Raw genomic sequence first — 23,530 nt, 5'->3', positions numbered from 1 at the left:
GACGGACAACACCATGTCCCTTAACCAGTTAAAAAATCATGGCAGCCCCATTAAGTGACAAAAACTAATTAAGCAGGCACATAGGCTTCATAACCCCCCAAGAGAGTTTTATGGACCCCAGCCTGCCCAAGGTATCCATTGCTTTCCATTTACCACATCAGCATTATCTCATAATTTAACCCCCAAGCATGCAGAGTACTGGATAACTGGTACAACACAGCTGTAGTGTCTGTGTATAAAAAAAATCCATCATTTTGCTACAGGTGTCTATAAACTGATCTAAACTACGGAAAAACCCCTAATTAGAAACAATAACTATAGAGAGAAGGAATGTTCTGGGCACACAATAAGCTGTACCCCCATACTGTACTGTCTAAGGGAAACACTATGGCACCTCCTACCCATATGTATAAATACAAATATACAGAGAAGGAATGTTCTGGGCACACAATAAGCTGTACCCCCATACTGTACTGTCTAAGGGAAACACTATGGCACCTCCTACCCATATGTATAAATACAAATATACAGAGAAGGAATGTTCTGGGCACACAATAAGCTGTACCCCCATACTGTACTGTCTAAGGGAAACACTATGGCACCCCCTACCCATATGTATAAATACAACTATAGAGAGAAGGAATGTTCTGGGCACACAATAAGCTGTAATCCCATACTGTACTGTCTAAGTGAAACACTATGGCACCCCCTACCCATATGTATAAATACAAATATACAGAGAAGGAATGTTCTGGGCACACAATAAGCTGTACCCCCATACTGTACTGTCTAAGGGAAACACTATGGCACCTCCTACCCATATGTATAAATACAAATATACAGAGAAGGAATGTTCTGGGCACACAATAAGCTGTACCCCCATACTGTACTGTCTAAGGGAAACACTATGGCACCCCCTACCCATATGTATAAATACAAATATACAGAGAAGGAATGTTCTGGGCACACAATAAGCTGTACCCCCATACTGTACTGTCTAAGGCAAACACTATGGCACCCCCTACCCATATGTATATATACAAATATACAGAGAAGGAATGTTCTGGGCACACAATAAGCTGTACCCCCATACTGTACTGTCTAAGGGAAACACTATGGCACCCCCTACCCATATGTATAAATACAAATATACAGAGAAGGAATGTTCTGGGCACACAATAAGCTGTACCCCCATACTGTACTGTCTAAGGCAAACACTATGGCACCCCCTACCCATATGTATATATACAAATATACAGAGAAGGAATGTTCTGGGCACACAATAAGCTGTACCCCCATACTGTACTGTCTAAGGGAAACACTATGGCACCCCCTACCCATATGTATAAATACAAATATACAGAGAAGGAATGTTCTGGGCACACAATAAGCTGTACCCCCATACTGTACTGTCTAAGGGAAACACTATGGCACCTCCTACCCATATGTATAAATACAAATATACAGAGAAGGAATGTTCTGGGCACACAATAAACTGTACCCCTATACTGTACTGTCTAAGGGACACACTATAATAGTTAAATGGAAAAAAAATTACTCTATAAAATAGACTTCTCCATTCTCTGTAAAGGCCATTTCCCAGTTATCAGGTAGAGGTCCAAGGCTTTCCTCGTCAGGAGGTAGGTAATGAGGCAGATTCTGAGAAGCTTCCGTGATGGGAAAAGTAGGGAGTATCCGAGCCGCCGGTGGGACTTTATCTTGGGAAAGGTTAATCGTGTGCTCGTCTGCTTCACTGGAGTCTCCTGATGGGACACAAATCATCATTTAGTGTGTTATAACAACTTTGCAATTGGTCTTCATTATTTATTTTGCATAGTTTCTGAGCTATGGGCCTTCCTCTTGACTAACACTCAGATACAGACAATAGAACAGCTCATTTGGTGGAATTAACATCACACGAGACAAGGTTTCCTTCTCTCTGTAACCTCCATATAAATGTGTATGAGCCGCTCAGATCCAGTAGAGAAGTTTAAAAAAAAAAGTCAATTAAGATCCATTATTGATTAAAAGGAAAACTATCAAATAAGCGTGTCCTGCGTTACACAGTGTTCTGCCACTCGCATGTATAAATCATATCAGAAAGTTCTAACACACAGAACTGAACATTATGAGAAATATCATTTGTACCTGCTATATATTCCCCAAAAGTGTAAATGAGACTAAGTTACCTACAGCAGCCAATCAAATGTTTCCTTTCTAACAGCAGGCTATCTACTGATTGGGCGCTGCATTGATTACTATTTCACCACTGCTATTCCTGCTATCCCACAGCCCCAGTCCCTTCCCAGAGGCTATTATCCCCCCACTGCTACTATAGGCACCATCTCTCCCTATTATACCTGCTATCCCACAGCCCCAGTCCCTTCCCAGAGGCTATTATCCCCCCACTGCTACTATAGGCACCATCTCTCCCTACTATACCTGCTATCCCACAGCCCCAGTCCCTTCCCAGAGGCTATTATCCCCCCACTGCTACTATAGGCACCATCTCTCCCTACTATACCTGCTATCCCACAGCCCCAGTCCCTTCCCAGAGGCTATTATCCCCCCACTGCTACTATAGGCACCATCTCTCCCTACTATACCTGCTATCCCACAGCCCCAGTCCCTTCCCAGAGGCTATTATCCCCCCACTGCTACTATAGGCACCATCTCTCCCTACTATACCTGCTATCCCACAGCCCCAGTCCCTTCCCAGAGGCTATTATCCCCCCACTGCTACTATAGGCACCATCTCTCCCTACTATACCTGCTATCCCACAGCCCCAGTCCCTTCCCAGAGGCTATTATCCCCCCACTGCTACTATAGGCACCATCTCTCCCTACTATACCTGCTATCCCACAGCCCCAGTCCCTTCCCAGAGGCTATTATCCCACTGCTACTACAGGCACCATCTCTCCCTACTATACCTGCTATCCCACAGCCCCAGTCCCTTCCCAGAGGCTATTATCCCCCCACTGCTACTATAGGCACCATCTCCCCCTACTATACCTGCTATCCCACAGCCCCAGTCCCTTCCCAGGGGCTGTATTTCCCACAACAATAGGCATCATGGAGTCATTATACCTGTAGAGAGCTGCTTTCCAGGGTCCATTTATATGAATAGCCCCAGGCAGTTACCCCGATTAGACCCCCTAAGGGCACCTCTCTCTGTAAGGAAGCAGTTTTCCTTTGTACACATTTCTTTCTATGCTGTAAAGGAGAAACTTTCTCAGACCCTCTATCCAAGTCAAATGTAAAACCCAGCAGGAAATGATAGAGATTAGTAAGTTCCAGTACAAAGGAAACTAGTGAAACTGGCTGCCCATAGGCCGACTGTGAGGGATGAATGGCAAGTCTCTATGTGATTAACTACAGAGCGGGACATACACGGACTGACAATTGCTGGCAACTCACTTACTACAGAACAATTAATGGGTTACTGACTCTTTGTAGCCTGGCAGAGTATTATCTGGTAAGGGGACCAGGGATCTGATCAGTCCAGTTCAACCCCTCACCTTTGTGGTCAAACTGGGCAAAGATACACTCACCAAACATGCATATATATCAATGTAGGCCGGGTTAAAGGGGACATATACCAACCCATATGAAAATAGTGCTCAGAAGAGCTCTAAACAAAATCTATACTCCTGTGTTTTGGTGGCAAAATCCACTCTGTGTGCCTGTACCTGGGCCAATGCAAGTGGTCCAAATCAGTAGCCTACATCAGAGAGTCAACAGTTGCAAACCACAAAAATTAAAAGTCTTCTAAAAGGGTTGTTTACCTTTGAGTTAACCTTTAGTATAAAGCAGAGAGTAATATTTGAGACAATTTGCAATCTCAATCTTTTATATTTTTTAGTTATTTCACTTTTCATTCAGCAGCTCTCTAGTTTGCAGTTTCAGCAGCTATCTGGTTGCTAGGGTCTAAAGTACCTTAGCAACCAGGGAGAGGCTGGTACAGGTATAGGACCCGTTATCCAGAATGCTCGGGACTAAGGGTATTCTGGATAAGGGGTCTTTCCAAAGACAGCCAATAGGGCTGTTCTGCCCCAATAAGGGGTAATTATATCTTAGTTGGGATCAAGTACAGGTACTGTTTTATTATTACAGAGAAAAGGGAATCATTTAACCATTAAATAAACCCAATAGGGCTGTTCTGCCCCAATAAGGGGTAATTATATCTTAGTTGGGATCAAGTACAGGTACTGTTTTATTATTACAGAGAAAAGGGAATCATTTAACCATTAAATAAACCCAATAGGATTGTTCTGCCCCAATAAGGGGTAATTATATCTTAGTTGGGATCAAGTACAGGTACTGTTTTATTATTACAGAGAAAAGGGAATCATTTAACCATTAAATAAACCCAATAGGGCTGTTCTGCCCCAATAAGGGGTAATTATATCTTAGTTGGGATCAAGTACAGGTACTGCTTTATTATTACAGAGAAAAGGGAATCATTTAACCATTAAATAAACCCAATAGGGCTGTTCTGCCCCAATAAGGGGTAATTATATCTTAGTTGGGATCAAGTACAGGTACTGTTTTATTATTACAGAGAAAAGGGAATCATTTAACCATTAAATAAACCCAATAGGGCTGTTCTGCCCCAATAAGGGGTAATTATATCTTAGTTGGGATCAAGTACAGGTACTGTTTTATTATTACAGAGAAAAAGGGAATCATTTTTAAAAATTAGAATTATTTGCTTATAATTGAGTCTATGGGACACGGGCTTTCCGGATAACGGGTTTCCAGATAAGAAATCCCATACCTGTATATGAATAGGAGAGGGCCTGAATAGAAAAAACTAAGATATAAAAAGTAAAAATGCTGATAAATCCAATAGTTTTTGGCTGCTAATTTGACTCCAATTTAAAAAGCTGCAAACAGTTACAAGAAGGCAAATAGTCTACAAACTTTAATGAAACTAATGATGAAGACCAATTGAAAAGTTGCTTAGAATAGGCCAATGTGTAACATAGCAAAAGTTAACTTAAAAGTGAACCACCCCTTCAACAATGGAACGCCTCTAGTCCATAGAGAAGGTGATGCCGTACACAGGCTCCAAAAAAAGAAAAAAAAAAAAAACCACAAGCAAAATTCAATTTTTTCCTTATTTTTTCTGTTTACCTGTAAAGCTACTGCTCATTTCAGGAGCATCATCATCAAACTCATAGTGGTCGGTATGCACTACGCCTGCATTTTGCATATCATTGTAAGACTTTGTTCGCTTGGGAGTCGACTGCTTGGAGCCGGCCAGAGGGTTTTGCAGAGCATCCCTGGAAATCACTTTCCCACTGGTGGGCTGGCTCGGGGGCTTGGGCGTCCCATAATAGTTACCTAGGCGACAGGAGCAAAATGTGCATGTTAGGGGGGGAAAAAAACAAAAAAATACCACAAAATACTTTGATAAAAATGACGGAAATTTTCTTTTGTTTTCTACCTTCGTTCTATGGGTTTGGCAAGGGCACTTCCATGGCTGGACGGGAGCGGAGGAGGAAGAGAAACACATAGCCGTCCTTTGTTGGGCTCTGGCTTTCCCCCGTCGCATTTATTAGGGGCATTGAGTGGCGCATTGTTGCACGGCATTCATGGTGGGGATGAGAAACAAAGGGCTGCTCAGCTGAATAGCAAAGCCCCATCTCACTGCATTTGAATTTCAATTAGCAAACCCTTATCCGAGCGTGCTCCGGCACAATGCAATGTCAGGGCCAGGCTCGGCCCAACAGAACATAGAAAATTCATTGCCCCCTTTAGCCCCCAGTGCCCATTGAAGGGACAGAGTGGCCCCACATTATGAAGCTGGGTTCATATTCGCCTGTGCGGGAGGGGGGGGGGGGGGCAGAGAATTGGCCGGGGGGGGGGGCTGCTCAAGATTCCTCATTAGAAAAAGGCAGCTGCTGGGAAAGTTTTGAAAAACTTAAGTGAAAATCTAGGAGTTTTCTGCTTAGTTTTTTAGATGATTCCAGGCCAAGTCATTACTTTCACGAGCCCTAAAATTAACACTAAAATAAACAGCGCCCATCTGTTACTGTGTGCTGCCGCCAGCAAGTTCTGCCAGATCTTATACGTGTGAAGATTTAAAGGGGAAGTTCACCTGCATGTTAACTTGCTGATTTATACACTGGGACTTTATGCAGCTTTGCAAATAGCCCTTTTTCATAGTGTTGGGGTTTTTTTTTTAGGGGGGGGGGGGGGGTCTGCCTTTCTTTTATCCAAAAATGAATGGACTGTCCGGTTGCCAGGGTTACCTAACTTGACCTCCCAGGGTCCCACAGCAAAATATTTTTTTTTTTGGGCTCCTCTCCAGCACTCTCACAACCAGCAATCCCTCCATTCGTCCACTCAAATAGGGGTTTAATTGCAAGGCCTTATCGGACCCTCTCTTGGCCAGGGTCAGTGAAGCACCAGGGATAAAACCCAGTGGGGCCGGCCCTTGACTACAACCTCCACTGGCAAATGTGGGTGCTGACGCTGCACCCCCTCATCACAGCCGCAAATGTGTATGCAGTGTGCAGGGGAGGGGGGGGGGGTAGAGTCGGAGTAGTACAGCTCTTTTACTGACTTCCTTGTCTAGTATGAAGCTCCACCCCCATTTTCTTTCTGAGCCCTCCTACTGTCTCCCACTATGATTGCTTCAAAGAGGTGCCTACTGGGCATGCTCACTGCCTCTGCTCCAATTAAAATCAGTCAATCATGCCCAGTAGGCACCTTTTTGAGGTCTTCATAGTTGGAGAGAGAAGGAGGGCTCAGAATGCAAATGGGGAGGGGCTTCACACTAGACAAGGAAGTCAGTAAAAGAGCTGTAGTTGAACTGTAAAAAAAATTAATCCGTATGCAGGGAGGAAGATATGTTATTCTGGGGGCTGTTTAGAGTAACTTAAAGGGATTTTAAAATAAAAGGCGTAGTTATCCTTTACGTTAGAAACAACTTCAACTGCCATGGAACCAAGGCTGTCTGTCCACATGGGGGAGCCAACAGGGTTGGGGGGGTGTCGGCCCTGGGATCCACTTATAGTGACACTGGGGGGGGGGGGGGGGAGATGACAGCAGGGGTAACAGAGCAATACTTATTACAGGAGGGCAATAAGGGGACACTAACAGGCAATGCCACTACCCAACCTGTAGTTCTTCAGAACTTCAACTCCCAACCCAAGGCCCTTTCAAATGAATGAGAAGTGGCTGTGGGTGGGAAAGAGGCCAATGGAGGTCCAAGCAAATCTCCCACCAGTTCTAATAATTTGCCCACTAGGGGGCACTGTTTTAGTTGAGTCTACAACACAGATGAGTAGTGAGAAGTTTGGAAAGGAAGAACCCAGTCAGTACCAGGTCTGTCCCAAACCGCCCTGTCTGTCCAACATCCTTACCAGCAACATCGTTGCATCCAAGCAAATAAAATAAATGACTTTTCAAAGCATATTTGTGGCAAAGTGGGAAGCTTTATTTGTGGAACAACATTATTTTATGGAAATTCAGCCTAAGGGAGATGCGCGGCCTGACAGAAAACAAGCGAAATATTCTCTTCCAAAGGTCAAGCAAAGCTGAAATGTCTGGGGATGTTTAGTATCAGCCTGGATCTGGGCAAATAAAGATTTGCTCCAACATCGGCATTAAGACAAGAACCGTTATAGAACCCGGATATCAATTGCCTCCCAGAGAGAGAGAGGAATATGCTGCGTGTGTCTTCTTGCTGGTAAATAAGGCGTCATTAAAGGGGAACTAAACTAATAATAGAAAATGTAATTCTATCATTTATTACGTGTACATGTAATTGCTACTGATAGCAATGTTTATCCTCATCTGATCTTTGGTTCCGACTCTTGAAACAATGTAACAGGTCTGTGGGTCAGCTGGCTTCTGCTACATTGTTTAGAAATTAAGAATGACATTTTCCTTCATTAAACAATGGATACTGAAAAAAAGATTCGAAAGACTAAAGAAGAGGGGGCCCAATAAGGGCCTGCAACCCCCCATTCTACATTCACAACCCACAATCCCAGTCCCCAACCAATGCTGTACCTGTATGCCCCTCCCACAATCTGTATGCCCCTCCCACATTCATAACCTATGACAGTTCCTCCTGACCCCTGTACCAATGCTAACTCTGGGGGTCAAGAAATGGTTTCTAGGGTATACCATTGTTTGGGGTCATTTGGCGAGTTCTGAGGCAGTTCCATGAATTGTGGGACCAAGCCCTCCCCTCTATAAACGTTGAACTGGATTAGCTGAAAGAACCAATGCAGTTTTGTGCAGTCTGTCGTTAAAAACCGAGGCAAATCTGCTTTTACGAGCTTTCAGGTCAAAGTTAAAGGGAAACTACACCCCCAAAAAATGTAGGTCTCTATAAATAAAAATATATTGCATAAACAGCTCATATGTAAAACCCTGCTTCATGTAAATAAAACATTTTCTTAAAAATATACTTTTTTTTTTAGCAGTTTGTGGTACTGGGTAATCCTAAATAGAAAACTGCCATTTTAAGTACTAAGGGCCGCCCCCTGGGATCATAGGATTCACAGTGCACACAAACAAGCCAAGGATCACATACATGCTAGGCCCCATCAGCCAATGAATGGGCAGAGTTCTGCCTTTTACTCCCACATTACTTCCTGTTACAGTTAGAGCTGCATCACTTCCTGTCAGCTGATCTCTGAGGGAGCACCCAGCCCATCACTAAATGGCGGCTCAAGAGAATGTTTAAATAATTCCCTTTTCTCTGTAATAATAAAACAGTACCTGTACTTGATCCCAACTAAGATATAATTACCCCTTATTGGGGGCAGAACAGCCCTATTGGGTTTATTTAATGTTTAAATTATTTTTTAGTGGATTTAAGTTATGAAGATCCAAATTACACACCCCTTATCAGGAAAGTCCCAGTTCCCAAGCATTCTGGATAACTGGTGCCATACCTGTACTGGACAAGGCAATCGGGGGGTACTGTGCCTTTAAGAAAACAGACCTCAGAATTCTGACTTTGTGAGGGACCTCGACATTATAGAAATCTGGGCAGAGAGAGACCATGGTACAAATGCTCACTCACCGGGAGATGCCTGGGGGTACGTCTAGTATCTAAGCAACCAGGCGCAGACCCAAGAGGGAGCAGCTGGAGAGGACATTGATTCAGACCAAAGGAGGAAATAAAACCGTAGCATTTACATTTCCTACAATCAATATGCATTAGCTTATGCAGATGCACCCCATCTGAATCCCGCTATTCTGGGCTATGGCTGCATAATTGCAGCGCCAAATTAAATAACGAAACATAATAAGGAGATGTGATAAACAGGGATCCAGCTCGGCGCTACATTACTTCTTATAATAATCGGAACAGAGGCCGCGGATAGGAAGGGTACAGTGTGTCCCAGATGCCCCCCAGTGCACATACACACCCTGTAATAGCCCCTACTGGTAGCACTTCTACAGAGAAACCCAACGTAAGAGCCACATTGAAATAAAGGTGTTAGATATGGGCCATGGAGCAAATAACCATCCAACATGTGGCCTAAATGAAAAGCCAAGCTCACACCTACACATCTATCAGTGCTACACAGGGCCGCCATCAGGGGGCACAGCCAGGCCGGGCCTGGGCCATTTTAACTTTAAAAGGGGGCCCGGCCATGCTACAGTTTTCTTTGTAGCTTGGGCCCCTTTTAATCAACTCCGGCCCCGTCATTGGTGGTCAGCGGGTGAGTGTAGGACTGGCCAGACCGGGGGTGAGTGAGTGTAGGACTGGCCAGACCGGGGGTGAGTGAGTGTAGGACAGGCCAGACCGGGGGTGAGTGAGTGTAGGACAGGCCAGACCGGGGGTGAGTGAGTGTAGGACAGGCCAGACCGGGGGTGAGTGAGTGTAGGACAGGCCAGACCGGGGGTGAGTGAGTGTAGGACAGGCCAGACCGGGGGTGAGTGAGTGTAGGACAGGCCAGACCGGGGGTGAGTGAGTGTAGGACAGGCCAGACCGGGGGTGAGTGAGTGTAGGACAGGCCAGACCGGGGGTGAGTGAGTGTAGGACAGGCCAGACCGGGGGTGAGTGAGTGTAGGACAGGCCAGACCGGGGGTGAGTGAGTGTAGGACAGGCCAGACCGGGGGTGAGTGAGTGTAGGACAGGCCAGACCGGGGTGAGTGAGTGTAGGACAGGCCAGACCGGGGGTGAGTGAGTGTAGGACAGGCCAGACCGGGGGTGAGTGTAGGACAGGCCAGACCGGGGGTGAGTGAGTGTAGGACTGGCCAGACCGGGGGTGAGTGAGTGTAGGACTGGCCAGACCGGGGGTGAGTGAGTGTAGGACAGGCCAGACCGGGGGTGAGTGAGTGTAGGACAGGCCAGACCGGGGGTGAGTGAGGGTAGGACTGGCCAGACCGGGGGTGAGTGAGTGTAGGACAGGCCAGACTGGGGGTGAGTGAGTGTAGGACTGGCCAGACTGGGGGTGAGTGTAGGACTGGCCAGACTGGGGGTGAGTGAGTGTAGGACTGGCCAGACCGGGGGTGAGTGAGTGTAGGACTGGCCAGACTGGGGGTGAGTGAGTGTAGGACTGGCCAGACTAGGGGTGAGTGAGTGTAGGACTGGCCAGGCCGGGGGTGAGTGAGTGTAGGACTGGCCAGACTAGGGGTGAGTGAGTGTAGGACTGGCCAGGCCGGGGGTGAGTGAGTGTAGGACTGGCCAGACTGGGGGTGAGTGAGTGTAGGACTGGCCAGACTAGGGGTGAGTGAGTGTAGGACTGGCCAGGCCGGGGGTGAGTGGGACACAGTTGGCCAGCTTGTATATATTGCAATATATAGACAAACAATCCCTGTTTTGCTTATAGGGGGGGGGGGCATTGCTTGGCAGCTTAATGCACAGAACGTGTTAATGCCCTATATATACTGATAATGGGGGAGTGCAGTGGGGCTCTTGTTGCTGTTTATATGAATTTTTGGTCACAGCCTCATTGTAACCCCCACCCCCCCTATTTATTGGTAAGCACAACTTTTCTCTTTTGTTGTTATAGTTCATAAGCAGTATTACCTATCCCTAATCTGACACACTGCTTTACTTTACTGCACTGCTGCCTGGAGAGCTCTGCGATTTGTTATGGAGAGTGAGAAGGATGAGCTGAGGAGCGCAAAGCAAATAACTGAACATTATCTGTAAATATATATGAGAAAATGACACAGCTCCTTTTCAGTTGAAATAAAACAATTAAACTTCAAACCCCCCAGAACTGCAGCGGCATCGGATAAACAGGACTCGCAGCGGCGGCTTCATTTAGCAACCAGGAGCTACGGATATGAAAGCCGATTTCCAAAGTCAGACTCCCAATTAATAATCAAGTAAGCAAATTCGGGGAGTTTGAAAATGGTTTTAATTAACTCGTAAGCGAGCCTTCATAAGCATCTCTCGTATATGAATAATTCATTGGGCTTAAACAGGCTAATGCCACATTCTCCTTGTGTCAATACCATCCTGTGCCAGGGATACGGGCATGCCGGCCGCTCCCCGGGATGGAAAACATGGATTTTCTGCCGCTCATAATTTCAGCCCCTGTGCCAAACAGCAGCTGGGCCACAAACTGGGCACACAGGGGACATGTGGGCATCAACCAACTCTCACTATTGCTAAGGGTGAAGCCGCACGGAGCTACTAGTAGCAGCTACTTGTCACGGCTACACAAACAGACAATGCTGATCATTTACTGTATATAATTGTCTCTACGTGTGTTTTAGCAGAGGCAATTCTTAGTATTGTCTATGGCAGGGGATTTTCTGGTGTTAGTAGCAGCTACTTGTCACGGCTACCAAAGTAGCTCTGTGTGTCTTCACCCTTAGGGTAAGAACCCACGGAGCAAGTTACTCGCCTGCGATAGATCTCTGCAAGTAACCGGCGAGTAACCACTCCGAAAAGGCCTTCCACCTGCAACACCACAAGTCGCCGGTGGAAAGCCCTTTGCATTGCTTTGGTTTATGAAGTTGTGCAAAGTTGCATGCAGGAGGTGACTTCTATTGTTGCAGATGAAAAGAGAAGCGGTTACTCGCCCACAATAGCACAGATCTATCGGAGGCGAGTAACTCACTTTGTGGTGAAGACACACAGAGCTACTTATTAGCAGCACCTGTCACGGCTACTAAAGTCCAGAAAATCCCCTGCCATAGACAATACTGAGAATTGCCTCTGCTAAAACACACGTAGAGACAGTTATCAGTAAATGATCAACATTGTCTATTTCTGTAGCTGTGACAAGTAGCTCTGTGTGTCTTCACGCTAAGTGAAGTGGCTGAATTACTCAGGGGCTTAATGTCTTTCCTAGAAACAGCTGCCGTTACTCACAAGTTAAAATATACACACAGTTTTGCCAATGCCCCATATATGCCCATTCCATGTGTGGCTGGCCCAGCTCTCCCCAAGCAGGCCCATTATATGCCCGTGAAGCCTTTTCCCTCTCGCATTTGCCAAAGCAGGCCCATTATATGCCCGTGAAGCCTTTTTCCTCTCATATTTGCCCAAACAGGCCCATTATATGCCCGTGAAGTCCTTTTTCCTCTCGCATTTGCCCAAGCAGGCCCATTATATGCCCATGAAGCCTTTTTCCTCTCCCATTTGGCCAAACAGGCCCATTATATGCCTGTGAAGCCTTTTTCCTCTCCCATTTGCCCAAACAGGCCCGTGAAGCCTTTTTCCTCTCGCATTTGCCCAGACAGGCCCATTATATGCCCATGAAGCCTTTTTCCTCTATTTGCCCAAGCAGGCCCATTATATGCCCGTGAAGTCCTTTTTTCTCTCGCATTTGCCCAAGCAGGCCCATTATATGCCCGTGAAGCCTTTTTCCTCTCGCATTTGCCCAAACAGGCCAATTATATGCCCATGAAGCCTTTTTCCTCTCCCATTTGCCCAAACAGGCCCATTATATGCCCATGAAGCCTTTTTCCTCTCGCATTTGCACAAACAGGCCCATTATATGCCCATGAAGCCTTTTTCCTCTCCCATTTGCCCAAACAGGCCCATTATATGCCCATGAAGCCTTTTTCCTCTCGCATTTGCCCAAACAGGCCCATTATATGCCCATGAAGCCTTTTTCCTCTCGCATTTGCCCAAACAGGCCAATTATATGCCCGTGAAGCCTTTTTCCTCCCACGTTTGCCCAAACAGGCCCATTATATGCCCATGAAGCCTTTTTCCTCTCATATTTGCCCAAACAGGCCCATTATATGCCCGTGAAGTCCTTTTTCCTCTCGCATTTGCCCAAACAGGCCCATTATATGCCCATGAAGCCTTTTTCCTCTCATATTTGCCCAAACAGGCCAATTATATGCCCATGAAGCCTTTTTCCTCCCACATTTGCCCAAACAGGCCCATTATATGCCCATGAAGCCTTTTTCCTCTCGCATTTGCCCAAACAGGCCCATTATATGCCCATGAAGCCTTTTTCCTCTCGCATTTGCCCAAACAGGCCAATTATATGCCCATGAAGCCTTTTTCCTCTCGCATTTGCCCAAACAGGCCCATTATATGCCCATGAAGCCTTTTTCCTCTCGCATTTGCCCAAACAGGCCCATTATATGCCCATGAAGCCTTTTTCCTCTCGCATTTGCCCAAACAGGCCAATTATATGCCCATGAAGCCTTTTTCCTCTCGCATTTGCCCAAACAGGCCAATTATATGCCCATGAAAACTTTTTCCTCTCGCATTTGCCCAAACAGGCCAATTATATGCCCATGAAGCCTTTTTCCTCTCGCATTTGCCCAAACAGGCCAATTATATGCCCATGAAAACTTTTTCCTCTCGCATTTGCCCAAACAGGCCAATTATATGCCGTGAAGCCTTTTTCCTCTCGCATTTGCCCAAACAGGCCAATTATATGCCGTGAAGCCTTTTTCCTCTCGCATTTGCAAGACATGGGACGGACAGAGAACAAAACAGCAAAAAGGGCTAAAGGGATTGGACGCTCACCTTCATATGTGCCGACTTCAAGTAGTGTTCCACTTTTTTCAAGTTCTAAAAACTCCTGCACAGTCAGAAATTTATAGTCCACTCCCGGGACCTCCCCTTCTCTTGGCGATCGGGTGGTGCCTGTTGCAAAACAAGGAGAACATTATTATTAAATAGGTATGAACAGACCATCAGAAATCATTGTTAATGGGGCCAGTTATAAATGCATGGATTTAACAGGTTAATTATTGCTGCCAATAACGAGCATAATAATATCACTGATGTATGAATCTGAGCAGAAACCCTAAATAATGAGGACACACCAATTATCTCCCTCTATTTTGTTATTATGTTGCTTTGATGTGTAGGCAGCCATGTTTGACTGTGGGCGGGGCTACAGCATTATACTTTTTTTTTGCTCAGTGACCTCTAGCTCTGATAATTATTGGGTCTCACTATGGTTAATTACAATTCCCCTAGTCTTGTTTTAGTTGTACAGGTATCGGATCCCTTATCCAGAAAGTTCCTAATTATGTAAATACCAACAGGATATGTTTTTATTCACAATTAAGCCCCACACACATCAGTATACCATCAAATAGGGAATACCAGGCACATTTGCACCTGTGCAGTAACCCATAGCAACCAATCAGTTTTTTTTTAGCCAACTGCAGGTAGAACAATGAATGAAAACCTTTGATTGGTTGTCATAGGTACCTGCCCAGGTACAAATGTGCCCCACAATGTTCTCTTAGAGCAGAAACCAGACAAATCAATTCTGTGTAGGATTCCTTTGCCAACGTTGGATTAGTTATAGTCACAGAGCAAATCCCATCATCAGCACGAGATGTTACATTAATCCCCCACCTTGTAACACTCAGGGGTGATAATGTGTCTGAGGCATATAAATAACAGTCATTTTAATTACGATCATTAGTAAATGCGACTGCCAGGTAACTGAACCTGATAATTAGGGCTTTTAGGTTAACAGACTTGAAAACTCATGGGGTTAGGGGGGGATTTGGGGTGAGTGCTTATTTGTGCCCTGGGTACCCCTGGAACTATAGCGGGGTGACTGTTACCCCAATGTTTCTATATATCTGTAACCTTGTTATGGGCTAAGGGGGCCCAGCCTGAAGGCCAGTTAGGGGGGGATTTGGGGTGAGTGCTTATTTGTGCCCTGGGTACCCCTGGAACTATAGCAGGGTGACTGTTACCCCAATGTTTCTATATATCTGTAACCTTGTTATGGGCTAAGGGGGCCCAGCCTGAAGGCCAGTTAGGGGGGATTTGGGGTGAGTGCTTATTTGTACCCTGGGTACCCCTGGAACTATAGCAGGGTGACTGTTACCCCAATGTTTCTATATATCTGTAACCTTGTTATGGGCTAAGGGGGCCCAGCCTGAAGGCCAGTTAGGGGGGGATTTGGGGTGAGTTCTTATTTGTGCCCTGGGTACCCCTGGAACTATAGCGGGGTGACTGTTACCCCAATGTTTCTATATATCTGTAACCTTGTTATGGGCTAAGGGGGCCCAGCCTGAAGGCCAGTTAGGGGGGGATTTGGGGTGAGTTCTTATTTGTGCCCTGGGTACCCCTGGAACTATAGCGGGGTGACTGTTACCCCAATGTTTCTATATATCTGTAACCTTGTTATGGGCTAAGGGGGCCCAGCCTGAAGGTCAGTTAGGGGGGGATTTGGGGTGAGTGCTTATTTGTGCCCTGGGTACCCCTGGAACTATAGCAGGGTGACTGTTACCCCAATGTTTCTATATATCTGTAACCTTGTTATGGGCTAAGGGGGCCCAGCCTGAAGGTCAGTTAGGGGGGGATTTGGGGTGAGTGCTTATTTGTGCCCTGGGTACCCCTGGAACTATAGCGGGGTGACTGTTACCCCAATGTTTCTATATATCTGTAACCTTGTTATGGGCTAAGGGGGCCCAGCCTGAAGGCCAGTTAGGGGGGGATTTGGGGTGAGTGCTTATTTGTGCCCTGGGTACCCCTGGAACTATAGCAGGGTGACTGTTACCCCAATGTTTCTATATATCTGTAACCTTGTTATGGGCTAAGGGGGCCCAGCCTGAAGGCCAGTTAGGGGGGATTTGGGGTGAGTGCTTATTTGTACCCTGGGTACCCCTGGAACTATAGCAGGGTGACTGTTACCCCAATGTTTCTATATATCTGTAACCTTGTTATGGGCTAAGGGGGCCCAGCCTGAAGGCCAGTTAGGGGGGGATTTGGGGTGAGTTCTTATTTGTGCCCTGGGTACCCCTGGAACTATAGCGGGGTGACTGTTACCCCAATGTTTCTATATATCTGTAACCTTGTTATGGGCTAAGGGGGCCCAGCCTGAAGGCCAGTTAGGGGGGGATTTGGGGTGAGTTCTTATTTGTGCCCTGGGTACCCCTGGAACTATAGCGGGGTGACTGTTACCCCAATGTTTCTATATATCTGTAACCTTGTTATGGGCTAAGGGGGCCCAGCCTGAAGGTCAGTTAGGGGGGGATTTGGGGTGAGTGCTTATTTGTGCCCTGGGTACCCCTGGAACTATAGCAGGGTGACTGTTACCCCAATGTTTCTATATATCTGTAACCTTGTTATGGGCTAAGGGGGCCCAGCCTGAAGGTCAGTTAGGGGGGGATTTGGGGTGAGTGCTTATTTGTGCCCTGGGTACCCCTGGAACTATAGCGGGGTGACTGTTACCCCAATGTTTCTATATATCTGTAACCTTGTTATGGGCTAAGGGGGCCCAGCCTGAAGGTCAGTTAGGGGGGGATTTGGGGTGAGTGCTTATTTGTGCCCTGGGTACCCCTGGAACTATAGCAGGGTGACTGTTACCCCAATGTTTCTATATATCTGTAACCTTGTTATGAGCTAAGGGGGCCCTAAAGAAAGGTTGGTACTCCAAATGGGACTTGAACCAATAAAGTTTGATTACAGCTAGGCTAGACCAATACAGTAGCTCTCACCCACAAGACTGCACATTTTTTCTCCCAAATCTTCCCAACAAAATAAAAAGTTCCACTTTGGCTACACTAATTATCAGGCAGTAGGAACCAGATGAATGAATGAATGCAGCATCTGGCGTCAGTAAGGGAGGCAATAGGAGAGAACAGTGAAAGCAGCTGTCAGTTCTGTGCATTGTGCAAATAGCCGGACTGCTTTATTGGAGAGTGAAGAAAGCCACCTTATTTTCATGTTACACGCACACTTGGTTTTGTCCCCAGTAAACAAAGAAAACAATATTAGGACGTGGTAGATTGTTAAAAAATAAATAAAATTAAAGCTGAGGTAGGCACAAATATAATAAGGGAATACAGGAATGGGACACGTTACCCAGAATGCTCGGGACCTGGGGACCTGGATAGGGGGGGTCTTTCTGTAATTTGGATCACCATAGTAAGTTCACTGAAAAATCATTAATACCCAATAGGGCTGTTCTGCCCCCAATAAGGGGTAATTATATCTTAGTTGGGATCAAGTACAGGTACTGTTTTATTGTTACAGAGAAAAGGGAATCATTTAACCATTAAATAAACCCAATAGGGCTGTTCTGCCCCCAATAAGGGGTAATTATATCTTAGTTGGGATCAAGTACAGGTACTGTTTTATTATTACAGAGAAAAGGGAATCATTTAACCATGAAATAAACCCAATAGGGCTGTTCTGCCCCCAATAAGGGGTAATTATATCTTAGTTGGGATCAAGTACAGGTACTGTTTTATTATTACAGAGAAAAGGGAATCATTTAACCATTAAATAAACCCAATAGGGCTGTTTTGCCCCCAATAAGGGGTAATTATATCTTAGTTGGGATCAAGTACAGGTACTGTTTTATTATTACAAAATTTGCTTATAATGGAGTCTATGGGAGATGGACTTTCCGTAATTCAAAACTTTCTGGATAACAGATCCCATGTATAAGAAAACTAACCCCTGTAAGCATAAGGATGGACCCTTCCCAAATGGAATGGGACTGGGCAGGTAACCAGAGAAACCAGTAGGGGAGCAGCCTGACACAGATAGACTGGTGTCCATAGAAACCAGTAGTGGAACAAAGCCTGGCACGGACTCAGGGCTCCCCAAGCAGAATAAATGGAGCATCAGTAGTCTGAACTTCTCATGTAGCTAGAATATTGGCAGCCCAGTTAGGTAACTATGGGAACAGCAATGTTGGAAGCTTCAGATAGGTCCCTCCATGGAGGGTGGGTTATTAAGGCAACGTAGCTGTAATTGTGCTTCCAAATGAACTCAATGCATAATGGGACGTGCCGGGAGGAGATAGGAGCTGCCGCATTTGGGGGACCAAATATTTTGAGAACCGCTGTGGTCAACATTTGTCACAGAGAAGCAAACCACAAAACATTTCCCATTAAAGGAGAACTAAAACCCAAAAATTAAAATTACCTAGAAATGCTGTGTCTTATATATTGTACTTACTGCACCAACCCTATAACCATAAAAACCCAGGCCTTCAAAGTTGTCCCCACCAGCTCCATCTTGGATCTAGTTAGGCTATATTTGTGTGTCAGTGGCACCGCACATGCTCAGTGGGCTCTGGGCTACCATTAGGAAGCTAGGGGTTGCCAGAAATCATCAAGCTGATAATAAGGTTCATCTGTCATAGAATTTGATGCTAAAGAGCTTATCAGGCCCCGATTTGATAACCCAGCGCCCCTGTTTGATTACCTTTAAAAGGAAAACTATACCTCAAGAATGAATAATTAACCAACAGATAACATAATATAAACTAAGTGGCCTATTAAAGAATCTCCCCAAACTGGAATATATATATCAGTAAATATTGCCCTTTTACATCCTTTCCCTTGAGCCGCCATTTAGTGATGGTCTGTGTGCCCCCTCAGAGATCAGCTGACAGGAAGTGATGCAGCTCTAACCGTAACAGGAAGTAGTGTGGGAGCAAAAGGCAGAACTCTGCCTATTCATTGGCTGATGGGGCCTAGCATGTATGTGTGCCTTGGTTTGTTTGTGAACCAGGACCGACCCAGTATATTAGCGGCTGCCGGAGTTATACAAACATGGATCTCAAGAAAACAACATTAGCATCACTGGGACTGAATCAATGCTTTGTTAAAGGGGAAACAAAACAAAAGAACATTGTTCTGCCCCATTTCCCTAATTCTCTGCGTCAACAATGGAGTGAAAACAATAGGAGGGATGGGTGAGGGGGGGGGAGCCCCATATAAACAAACAATCCATTTCCATGGTCCAACAAGAGATTGTAGGTGAATAGAAGGGCTTTATTATTGTCACTACTACACACCTCGTGCTCGTGGGAGTAAAATAGCAGCATCCTCTCTGGGTAATTGCCTGTGAATCTCAGCAAATATTGAAATCTCTATTAGTTAAAAGGAGAGAAATGCCCCCCCCCCCCCCCAACTGCCACCCCCCACTAGCTCCTGAACTAAGTGACAAGCTGCCTGCTGGCCGCGCGCCTGGCAGATGGTGTATCAAAGGGGTTTGTAAGCCGTCTGGATGTGTGCGATGATTACAAACCTCACTAAAACAAACCCACACAATGTTTGCTTTCCAGTGTTGGGGAGGCACAAAAATACACAGAAACAGTGGGGGTAAAAAAAGCTGGATTCCCACCCAAACCTCGGCTTTGCCTAATGACCAAATAGATCATTCCCAGCAACTTCCCGATAAACATTCATTGCCCACGTGCCGATGGCTCAGCAAATGGAGTTGCCATTGAAAGCGGCATTGGCGGATTCCTTTTCTGTTCTCGGGTTCCGACTCTTGAAACAATGCAGCAGAAGTCTGTTCTACTCCATTATGCGGCTTCTGCTACATTGTTTCAGGAGTCGGGACTAAGCAGGGTAGATAACACACAGGAGAGATGCTGCTTTCAATAACAATGGCATGATGTATAACATTAAAAGTGATTAATGTACAGGTATGGGACCCGTTACCTAGAATGCTCGGGACCAAGGGTATTACGGATAAGGGGTCTTTCCGTAATTTGGATCTCCATACCTTAAGTCTACTAAAAAAATCAATAAAACATTAATTAAACCCAATAGGGCTGTTCTGCCCCCAATAAGGGGTAATTATATCTTAGTTGGGATCAAGTACAGGTACTGTTTTATTATTACAGAGAAAAAGGAAATCAGTTTTAAAATTCTGAATTATTTGATTAAAATGGAGTCTATGGGAGATGGGCTTTCCGGATAATGGGTTTCCAGATAAGGGATCCCATACCTGTATATGAGAATAGTAACATTCCTAAACAATGGCAATTTCACCACCAGTGTACCCAGGGGAAACCCACCCAGACACGAGGAATGAAAGACCCCTTTTAGGGGTCATTTATCAATACTGACCGAATTAACCCATGGGCAGTCACCCATGGCAACCAAATTGTTGCAGTCATCGTCCTCTCTGCAGCTGGCTGAAAAAAAGCCACTCACTGACTGGTTGCTATGGGTTACCGCCCATAGGTGAATTTGCCCAGTGTTGATAAATGAGCCCCAGTTCTTTGTAGACAGTGCTCAAGTAGTACCTATTGTACAGCGCTGCAGAATATGTTGGCACTTTATAAATAAATGTTAATAATAATTATAGGGCTGCCACCTCACCACTTTAATACCAGCCACATAGTGAATGCACATCGTGCACAGCTAATTAGCAAATAATTTGGGTGCATGCTGCAGACTGAACCGATTTATGCACAGCCATGCAGTATGCATATAAATTAATTGCTAATTAGCCATGCAGGCTGTGCATTCGCTATGTGGCTGGTATTAATGGGGTGGAAGAAAACTCAGGACCCAAGGACAACAAGGCAGCAATGCTAATCACCAAGTGCCCATGACACAAGGTTGCTAAGGAAAGTGGGACCCTAGCAACTAGATCACTTAAAATGCTGAACTGAAAAACAAGAGAACCAAAAATATAATTCAAAAACCACAAAAAGGCCTAAAGTAAACGGTCTTACAAATGTCATTCAAAAAGGTATTATATATATATATATGTAGGGACCCATAGGGTTAAGCTCCCTATGGTGTTATCCCCTATCTTTATGTTATCTGTGTTGTAATAGGGCAGAGCCCTCTACACTCAGATTACAGTATTAGGCTACCCCCTATAGGTCTAGCCCAGGTTGACCACTCCCCTTGTGCAGACTATATAGTGTCTTGCACAAGGAAGTGTCTTCCTCTTTGGCTGATGTTGTCCTGAGGCTTCATGTCACTGAGCCTGAGGCATTGGCCCCAGTAAGGAGAACTGCTGATTTGTAAGTCGGGGACAGGGCCCCGTGAATGAGATAAAGCCAGCACAGACAGTTATATGTAATAGCACCCTCTAGGAGTGGTGAGCATAGATAGCTTATTTAGTAAGGGCAGCACTAGCCCCATCAAAGGAGACTGTAAGGGTTTAGTCTAACCCAGGCTCTGTATGCCTTGCTGTAGGGACCACAGTTAAGACGCAGGATTCAGGCAGTACCTTACCCTGAACCATAGTTGGCTGGAGGGGATCCGTTCCAGTAAAGGGCATCCATTCCTGGCATACAGCTAATACTCTGCATATCCTCCAAGTGGGCTATACTGTTACCTTGAGTGTCACTTCTGCTGTATTCTCTGTGACCAAGTTCTATACTGCTGTGACTGTGAGTATATACCCTGATGCACTATTCCATATGTGCCTTGTCCAATAAAGTATTATCCAGTTAACTGCAAGAGCTCCTGGCGTCCTATCACTTATTATATTGCACAACACCAGTGTGGTTTGTAGTTCAGCAAGACCATATAGCCCCTGACATAGCTCCCATATAGCGGAGGCCCATTCCTGGGAAAGGGGGTTGCTGTAACACGTGCTCTAATGGTCCAACTAGCCTGGTATAATACCCCTATTAAGCCAAACAAGTGTTACATATATTATATTTATATATAAGACAACAACAAGAGCCCCCCTGCACTCACCCTTTATCAATATATACAGGGCATTAAGCCATTCTGTGCATTAAGCTACCAAGACATGCCCTCCCCTCCAAACAAAACAGGGATTGTTTGTCCATACATTGCAACACACTTCAAGCTGGCCAACTGCGTCAAAGTCATCCCTTCTGGCCAGTCCTACACTGACCTATGCGATTCACCAAGAATTCTACTGCTTCAATATATGTTTAGCCAAGTTTTACCTGCAACTTACTTGCTTTCAAGGTTAAAACCCCCATATAGTTGCCCTTTTATTGGCCCATTGGGATCACCTGACTGTAGCTGGGAAGGGTGGGAGCTACAACATGGAGCTGTGTATATACACACACACACTGAACGTGGCCGCACAATATCCCTGTTTCTCAAAGTGCTTTATTGCATCAATTTCAAACATTTCGGCTCCTGCTTGGGGCCTATTTCAAGGTATATATATTTGGGACAACTTCCCCTTTATATTCTAAAACCACGCAGAGTTTTGAATTTAAAGAGGACAGAAATAGTTGCATTTCTTTTAAATCAAAATGTGAATTTGCCGTTAGTCGTTAGTGTGCAGCCTCGTTACAGAGCGTTCCAGAGCTGCTCCATATAAATAAATCATACTAATTATCCACATGATCTTGTCGGAGCGCTTTCTGTCACTCGCTCTTCCCAATCACCGTATTTATGCATGGCAGAGCTCCCTCGCACCTATGGCATGCAATAGCGGCAAGGTACTCCTGTCGCAAGTGTAATTACCAATGCCGTGTTAATTAATAGCCACGCGGGGACAGCTCACTGGTTTTTAGCTCTTCTTATCTCTAACCATTGTACATATGGCTGGGAGTCGGAACCAAAGCTGACCAGCCTGGTGTGGTTACATACAGGGAATAAATGTGGGTGTGGGGTGGGGAAATAGCCATCTATATGTTCATATAAAAATAAAACTTCACATTTCACAATTATATTTAACTGCACACAGAGCAATTTTTAGACTTGCTTAAAAGGTGACATTTATATAAGTGGCTCCCTGGCAGATATGTGACCGAGAATTGGACGGACATCCAGTGCCAAATAACATTGAAGTGCAAGGTACAACACCCACCCTCACAAGGCGGCAGGGGGTAGTAAAGTCAGAACTCTACCCCACCCTATGCCACTGAATAACTCTATCTCCAACCCCTGCTCAACAGCTAATCTCCCCACCGCCCGATTATATAATACAGATACCTAGGGGTATCCTGGCAGAAGTGATAAATGCCCAGCATGCCGTCTTTTGCCCACCCCTATTTCTGGCCCTGCCCATATTTATAACTAGGGTTGCCACCTTTATTTTTCCCTAATTCTGGGAAAGGGGGTGGGACAGTGACATCAGGGGGCAGGGCTATTTACACAGTGACCAGACATTGGCCGATTGCCACATCATTCAAGGGGCGTCCTGCCTGGACTTCCTAAATTAGAAAACCGGGCAGGCAGTTTTGACCCGGCAGCCATTGTGCCGGGTCCCTGGGCAGGTAGTAACCTATCTATAAGGCAGGTTTGAAAATCCTGTTAGGCAAGGGCAGCATGGGCACGTTGGTGTGGCTCTCTCCTGATGGGCCTGTATAGTTTGGGACGATTGTTGGCCTGGGGGCTTAACTACTGGATTTGACTCCAAATCGGAATAAGTTTGGAGACCTTGCCAAATACGCA

General features: G+C 45.5%; 1 protein-coding gene across 14 annotated transcripts in view; it reads right to left on the bottom strand.

Moving 5' to 3' along the window:
• Positions 1–23,530, bottom strand: part of magi1 (membrane associated guanylate kinase, WW and PDZ domain containing 1) — a 299,144-nt gene that overhangs the window by 71,518 nt on the left and 204,096 nt on the right. For all 14 annotated transcript variants that reach the window (XM_031901235.1, XM_031901239.1, XM_031901241.1 and 11 more), the window contains 3 exons: positions 13,929–14,048; positions 5,138–5,347; positions 1,559–1,763 (listed from right to left, as the gene is read on the bottom strand). In XM_031901235.1, the coding sequence (XP_031757095.1) occupies positions 1,559–1,763; positions 5,138–5,347; positions 13,929–14,048 (535 nt within the window). The remainder of the gene's footprint in view (positions 1–1,558; positions 1,764–5,137; positions 5,348–13,928; positions 14,049–23,530) is intronic.

Source organism: Xenopus tropicalis, chromosome 4, assembly GCF_000004195.4.
Source record: "Xenopus tropicalis strain Nigerian chromosome 4, UCB_Xtro_10.0, whole genome shotgun sequence".
Taxonomy (NCBI): Eukaryota; Metazoa; Chordata; class Amphibia; order Anura; family Pipidae; genus Xenopus; species Xenopus tropicalis.
Note: the sequence above shows the minus strand (reverse complement) of the source record. Positions and strands in the feature narration are given on the sequence as shown.